General features: G+C 39.0%; 1 protein-coding gene across 1 annotated transcript; it reads left to right on the forward strand.

Annotated features, from left to right (window-relative positions):
- Positions 1-204: 204 nt before the first annotated feature.
- On the forward strand, positions 205-7,827 carry prelid3b (PRELI domain containing 3). Its single transcript, XM_037101782.1, has 6 exons — positions 205-364; positions 1,827-1,995; positions 3,950-4,039; positions 4,461-4,531; positions 4,642-4,744; positions 5,756-7,827. The coding sequence occupies exons 1-6, from the start codon at positions 333-335 to the stop codon at positions 5,870-5,872; spliced, it is 582 nt and encodes a 193-aa protein (XP_036957677.1). The 5' UTR covers positions 205-332; the 3' UTR covers positions 5,873-7,827.
- Positions 7,828-7,952: the final 125 nt, after the last annotated feature.

The raw sequence follows: 7,952 nt of genomic DNA on the forward strand, positions 1-7,952 counted from the left end.
AGAAAACACACGACATGCTAGACAAGTAAGTGAAGAGCTAGAGTCATATGGTTGTCTATCTTCAGTTGTGTGTTTTATGTAATCCCTGTTTTAAATGTTAGGTATTCTCACTCAGCTGCCTCCAGTGTCAATGGACTCATGCGGCATTCACGGACTAGCGGAAGTGCGTCACTAAAGCTCCTCATGTGACTGCTCTGGTACAGTGGGAGGAGACTAACTTGCGCTTGTCTTTGAACGTGGTTCACCGATTTCAGTCAGTGTGATTGTGACCACCTACCGGCAAAGTCCACTCCTCGTCTTGACCTGCATCACCGGCATCAACGAGTTGAACCATGAAGATCTGGACCTCGGAGCACATCTTCAAGTAAGGAGTCTACTTAGCTGACATAGACTCGTTTTTAATCCGGTTAACATGTGTTTAAAGGTCCATCTGTCAGATGTTGACTGTCTAGCCAGCTAATTCTGGCTGTTAGGTAATCTCGCATTTAACCTTGCGAACAGTATTCACATGGTTTTACGGCAGAATACTTGAACCGCAAAAACTCCTAGCTAACTACACCTTTAGCATTGCTATGTTACCTAACATGCTAGTACTAGAAGCTAGTAACGTTAGTGTTTCAGAGCCAGACTTCCCTCCTTTTTTAACGCCTTGCGTTTGAATATATTAACACTGCGGGGAGGCACTCACAACCCCTCTAAACGTGCATGTTTTAAGAAACGAAAACTTGTAAGTTAAACGTATCAAATGTGAATGTTTTACTGTCGGTGTGTGGATGCTGAAAAAAAGCTGTCAAATTGCGTAATCAGCCGGTCAGGGCCAGCCCCCAGCACGCGACCTTTCCCCTACATTTACCGCTCACGCCTGCGTCACTGGGACTACGCTGCGCGCACACTTGTCTCCGTGGCAACCATCCACCACTACGTTCAAATGAGCGCCATTTTTACTTTTAGATACTAAAAATCATCCTGATTTAATATATCGTCCTGGATTTTAACGAGAAATTAAGGAAATTTCCTTTCACGTCGACCAGTTTACTTAAATCTGGAAAAAATAAATATGTGGACTGTCATTCAGAGGACTGGGACCCAGCTAAATTAAAAGAGTACTTTGGAAATGTCGGTTTTGTTTTTTTTTTGTAATACGTGAGTTTGAGTTTGAATTTGATAAGCTGTTATACCCTTAGTTAGTAGGTGTTTGTAGGTGTAAAAATATAGAACTTGTCGCAGTATGCCATAAAAGTATGCTATGATAAGTGAAAGTGCTGCATTGAGAATGTTACTTGAAAGTATTGCTCAGTAAAGTGTACTTAGATTTTAAGTAAGACTATTAGCTGCAAAACATGGCCCTTGTAGGTTTCAAGCTGTTTTTTTTGTATTAATATATTATTACAACACTTACATTACTGTTTAGGTAGCATTTTTCTGTTGTAGTTGGTCAAAGTGAAGCTCATTTGAACAATTTTATATCCTGTTAAAATGTAACGGTGCATTATGCTGTATGTCAGCAGCTACAGGTGTCAGATAAATGTTATGGAGTAAAAAGTACAATAATTCCCTCTGAAATATAGTGAGGCACAATTTCAGGGGACTATGAAACATTTAAGTACCTCAAAATTCAACTGGTCACGCTTACCTCATGAAAATAGTCCAGTTGGATATTGCAGTTTTTTGTTTTCATTTTTTTCTTGACATTTTAAAGAAAATATCATTTAATTCCAAAGACACATGTACAACGTTATAAGTGACTGTCAGAGTGTTTTCATTTGTATGACTTTTGTTTGCAAGGTTTTTATAAATACCTTTTGTTTCTCTGCATCCTTCAACAGCCATCCTTGGGAGACGGTGACCAAGGCTGCTATGCAGAAATACCCCAACCCTATGAACCCAAGTGTGATCGGAGTGGATGTGTTGGACAGAGACATCGACAAACAGGGACGCCTCCACAGTAAAAGGCTGCTCAGCACAGAGTGGGGCCTTCCATCTATAGTGAAATCTGTGAGTTTGCAAATCCCAAACTGTGTCAGCGTGATTGTCAGCAGTCTAGCTTAAATGTCAGAAGATTTGCTGTTGCAACCATTTAGTTGAATTCACATGTACGCATGTGACTCTGAACGGAGAAACTCATGACAGAAAGGGCAAGTTTGTGGTTGTGGTCTGACTGCTTCACTTTGTTCAATCAAAGTACTATGAGATGGTGAAAAATGCAAAATCTGTACGTTCTCTATGTACTTGTGATTAAAAAATGTCAAGTCAAACCATAAATCAGGACACAATAATCCAGTTTTACCCTAGTCATTTAACCACCGGAGATTAGTTAATACTCTCCAGCCAGCGTGACCTTAAACCCACAAGGCTATTTCTGCAGCAGCAGTGGTGGATACTGGAGCCCATGAGAGTTTATGGCTGTGTGCCACGGCTCGTGTTGTACAGAACACGGTAGTGCCATTTCTGTAATGCCTTAGATGTAACCCTTGACTGCATGTGACGTAACTTTCCGTCTCTGTTGGTTCGGTTAAAACTAGAGGTCGCTGGAACGCAGAGCAGTGACGAAGGTGACCTCTGGATTTCTGCAACATGTCATTTGAACTTTTCCCCTCATTCTTTTGACTGTATGAACCTGGTAATGATAAGGCTGGAGAGAGATAATATCCTGCTTCTCAGTCATGTTTAAGCCTGTGTAAACATTGGCCAATCAGCTGGTATTCTTTAGCAATGACCTTTGCTTGGATGTCAGAGGACAGAGTTGTAGTCAGTGACGATGTCTATGAATAGCCCCTTTAATTCCAAGGGCAGTCTATGGCACTGACAGTCCAAGTGATTGATAGCATATTATCGTAACTGTTAATCAGATTGTCTCAAAGCACTCCTCAGTCTTAGTGTATGTGCGTAAACCAGGTGTATCATGAAGACGTCTCACAGTTGATATACCTCTGTACTTAATTAAAACAGTGCATTATGGTTTATAGTCTTATTTGACTTGACAATTATGACCATAAATCTGAACACACTTGAATGTTAATGTTGTTTGAATGACAGAAAACTGCTACAGCTCAAGTTGTAAAGAAGTCAGATGCAACAGCCACTTCAAACAGACGTCAATCTTTACAGTCTCCTTTTTTAATTTTCATGAAGTCCGTAAAAAATACACTTACAAGAAGTGTCTTATCAACAGAAGATTCTGAATGTGAATAAGGTAAACAACATCAAATCAAAAGATTTGTGTGATTCCATTCAACAAAGTTATGGTTCATAGAGAGTATGACAGATGGCGATTACCTACGCACAGTTCAACTGTAGTATCAGTAAGCACTGTGAGTTTCCACTGAAAACAACTGGTCATGAATCTAAATTTAATACTGCTGCCTCTATGTGACCTATGTAAGTGAACAGGACTAGGAATCGGCTGGAAGATCAGCCAATTCTATATAGTTATGATTAATGCTGTCACCGGGTTGGATTCTGAACTATCCAGATCAGATAACTCATGAAATAGAAAAGATATAAGAGTGCGAAGGATGAATTACAGCTTGAGGAGAGAAGCTGCTTTGTCGTCCGATGGGACCATACTGTAGTGAAGTAGTTTTTTTTTTTTTTTTCACCACAGTTATTGATCTTAAACAGCCACAATTGGATAGATTATCCCGTCCCCATGCATCCTGCCAACAGCTGTGTTTAAGAAAGAAAAATAGTGTTCACAAACAAATCAACATCAAGTCAGATCATTTAAAATAACATTTTCACTTCAGGTAATTAAGCCAAGGTCAACAGCTGCAGGGCTGCACAACCAGACACAGGGCAAAAATAAATGCATGAAAAGTAAATTAATCAGTAGATAAATGAACCATTTCCAAGGCAAAAAAGCTGCTCAAATAGAATCACTGATTATGTATCATCTGCAGGAAAAATTTCAGATTTTAATAATAATGTGTGTTTCTGTCTTTGTCTGCAGATCATTGGTAACTCGCGATCGTACACTTATATTCAGGAGCACTCGATTGTGGATCCCAAAGAGAAGACATTTGAGCTGCAGTCCACAAACGTGAGTACAAATATGATATAACACCCTCTCGTCTTCTTCTTCAATTTTGAAGTTTAACTGTCAAAGTGTGTATGCTATGTCTGTCAAGAGGGGGACTCTTTAACTACTTAGTTTTTTGTACGGTGCACATTCTTATGAAACCATTTCACCTGTTGACGGAACATATTCTATTTTGTGTGTGTCAACCAATAACAACCATGTCCTGTCGCGATGCACCCTGCATGACTTTCATTTGCCTGAACACATGAGCTTAGTGTTCCTCTGTGGAATGAAGTCTTGCTCGTTACACAAGTCAATGGCTCACATTTCAACAATTAACCTTCATGTTGCTGCTTTAACATGCCCTCACTATTGGTTGTGAAAAAAGACATTACACGACTTTACATCATCCAGTTTGTCTCATGTGATATTTCCTCTACAGATCACTTTCACAAACATGGTATCTGTGGATGAAAAGTTAACATACAAACCACACCCTGAGGATAAAGACAAGTAAGTTCACACAGTAGTGATTTTTAAATAACTTATTTTCAAAGATGTTTGAAGCATTCAGCCCTTCTGACTATGTCCTTTTTTCTTACTTTAACTCCTTTCAACTCTAGAACAATACTGACTCAGGAGGCCATCATCTCTGTGAAAGGAGTCAGTCTCAGCAGTTACTTGGAGGGAGTTATGGCCAGCACCATGTCTGCCAACGCTGGAAAGGTAAGAGATCCCTAAAAACTGTCTTTTATCCTTGTGATCTCTTAAAATTAAGTAATTTCTAGTCCTTAAGTGTGGACAAAAGTTGTGAGCAGTTGAGCTTAAGGGTAACTTATGATGTTTTGAATCAGAAACATAATCGGAATTGGCTCCTGGCAAAGTATGTGAACACATACAAAGAATGAGACTTTGGTTTACATTGCTCTCAGTGTACTGCACAGAAATTGAGATACATCTAGGAACATGGACAGCAAAAACTGTCAAATAAGTTAAAGAATGATGAAAATAACAATTGTAAAAAGTCGGGACTGTACTGCACAGTAGCATTTGAAATGAATAGATTTCACATTGTTTCTTACATGACGCATTTTTACAGTGCCTGAAACTAAAAGGTATCTGATATTTCGCAAGAAAATACACAAAACTTACAAAAAGGTTAGAGAAAAATAGTTTGTGTGGTGGAAACACAGTTTGTTTTTTTCATTCTTTAGGCTGAGGTATGCAAAAAACAAACTAGGTCATACAGTCTTTTTTCCAGTTGCTATCATAGAAGATTATAACACGATAATCATTGAAATCGAGGTAACACACTCACTCAATATACCTTAAAGATTGACCAGAGTTGTGTAACGGTACCATCTCTTCAACGAACATCAGTATGAACAAGACACTCTGTACCAGGCATCAAATACAGGCTATCTTTTTATGCTGTCATGTAATAACTAAAGAGACCTCACCCTGCCAGCTCTAGACAGCAAAGTCCATTTAGTGTCCAATTATGTATTAAGTTAAATTTAAAGGACCAAGCGGAAAAGAAATCTTAAGAGTATGCTTAAGAGACTACTCCAAATCCTGGTTTCTTTTCTCATCTCCACACACCCTGCCGTGTGAAGTGGGCATGCTTGTCTGAATGTTGCTCTTCTTTAGCAGCTGCAAAGACTTCTTGTCCTTTCTTTTCAGATTTATGTGACTCTCTTTGTTATGTACTAACATGTTATGTTTGTTTTCCCATAGGGCCGTGAAGCCATGGAGTGGGTAATCAGGCGGCTGAATGCAGAAATCGAGGAGCTGGCGGCCACAGCGCGGGGGACCATACGCACCCCCATGGCTGCTGCAGTCACCGAGAAATGACACCTGCCCCTCTTTTCCATCAGAGACTAAAAGAAACTTCACGCCAGCACAACCAGCCTCCCTTTATGATGCTCTGGTGCTATTTCGGTGCTCTGGGGTTTTTGTATTATTTAAGGGTACAATTCATCCATCTCATTCACTTTACTATCTACATTAGATATATTTCTGAACACCAAGAAGCAACATAAAGGGATTCTGTGGAGTGTTTTCAGGGGATGCTGCCTGGCAGGACCGCAGTCATGAGAGACTTGGGGAGGAAAGCGGGGACAACACCACTGTTATCTGTGTGGAAACATGTAGCACTGGCAAGGAGGTATCAGAGGCACTGGGTTCAACTGAAAACCAAAGAAAAGTGCCAAAGCTGATGAAGCGCTTTTTTTTCCCAGCCTCTTAAAAGCACCATAGCCAGCTGTGCTTTCATCTGGGAGAAGACCTCAGAGTGGCAGCAAATCTCCTCCAGTACAAACTCTGTAGTAACAACAACAGAGCTATGAACAAAACAGTTATGGTGAGATTTTTAGACATGGTTGTGACATGACGGCAGAAAACAGTGCCATGTTGAAGCAGAGGTCAAGCGTAATGCATGTCAAAGGTACGTGGATGTGGTTTCAGGAGTCGGGAAAGTAAATGGTTTGGTTAACATCGCCATCGACAGTGATGCGTTAATGAAATGTTTCACTGTCAGGTTTATCTGTGTAAGAGAGTCATCTCGACATTGTTTTCTTGCGGGACCTCAAGTAATAACGGGACACTTTGTACCAGGCAACAAATGTAAGCCTGATGAGCTAAACTGTTTTTTGTTATTATGTGGTAACTAATATTGTTATTAAGGTATTTAAGTGAAATGAAGGGAACAAGATAATTGCCATATTTATATCTATGAAGACCTTCTCAAATGCTGCGCAGATGAGACAAACAAACCAATAAAAACCTTTAGTTACATGTTGTACCTGAACTTGTTTCATGCTCTCAAACAGTTTTATCAATACACAGTAAACTACTGTTCCTCTGTTTGAACGCAGTCCTCTCAGCACGTCCTCTGTGACCTAATGACTTCTATTTGCACTTACAGAATAATATATTTTAAAAAAGAAAAGCTGCTACACATTCTGATGGTGCTGATGATTTGTGAATAGTTTGGTATAACTGTTTGAGACATAAAATGTGGTTACAATTAGCACTTGAGAAGGTCTTTCTACATATAACGACAGCAGTGTGGTGATGGTGGAAGCTTTAGTTTCTTTTTAATATATTTTTTAAACCTGTTTAAGGAATATTTATTTCAAGAAAAAACAGCTTTTTTGAGGTAGTGAATTGTGATATCACATCCTTTTAGTTAGAAATTGTTATTTGTGAATATTTGTGCCTCTGGAAAAAATAATGGTTTTACCAACTGCAGAATGTGACAATAAAATAAGTTATTTTAACCTGTTTGATAGAACATTTTTGCCAGTAATTCTTCAAACAAAAAATGGAAATCGAATGTATTTAGAGAAACGAATGATGAGTTAAGTTAAACAATGTTTAAAATGTGAATGTATATCCATATTAATTGTTATTAATTAATTAACATGGCCTCAGTATGTAGAACATATGATTCTGCCAAGATTAGAGTTCCCCTGAGATGCATTCCAAACGTTTTGTTAGCTGTAGGGTTTGATGGTTTATTTTTGCAGAACAGTCTACACCCGGACACACCTGCAGTAGGTGTAAGCCTGTATGGCTGCATTCTTCTAACGCTGGTCATACACTGAATGTGTGAGATGAAGGAGCCACGTGCTGCCACACTGTGGCCAAATAGTAGACCTGCAATTTTATCGAGCAATAAAGAAAAAAGGTCTTGACAAAGGTTTCAAGTTTAGGGCCAAAATTTATAAACATCGCTGTTTTTACTGACATGAAAAAGATGTGAAGTGAATGTTTAAAAAATAAAGTTATTTCGATAATCATCCATATTATTTTTGCAATTCTCGTCTCTTTTCTATGTGGATAACAGAGCAGAGCACTTTGCACTTTGTCCATTGAGACTGTTCTGTTTTTGCATCTCAACATAGTAAAAACATCTTTATAGTTTTACTGT

The sequence above is a fragment of the Acanthopagrus latus genome, chromosome 6 (assembly GCF_904848185.1).
Source record: "Acanthopagrus latus isolate v.2019 chromosome 6, fAcaLat1.1, whole genome shotgun sequence".
In the NCBI taxonomy this organism is placed as follows: Eukaryota; Metazoa; Chordata; class Actinopteri; order Spariformes; family Sparidae; genus Acanthopagrus; species Acanthopagrus latus.

What these genes read in the sequence shown, in the direction of transcription:
- prelid3b (XM_037101782.1), top strand. Translation starts at nt 333, where the DNA reads ATGAAGATCTGGACCTCGGAGCACATCTTCAA. An exon ending in TTGAGCTGCAGTCCACAAAC is followed by an intron (nt 4,040 to 4,460) that starts GTGAGTACAAAT and finishes TTTCCTCTACAG; the next exon opens with ATCACTTTCACAAACATGGT. An exon ending in CACCCTGAGGATAAAGACAA is followed by an intron (nt 4,532 to 4,641) that starts GTAAGTTCACAC and finishes TTTCAACTCTAG; the next exon opens with AACAATACTGACTCAGGAGG.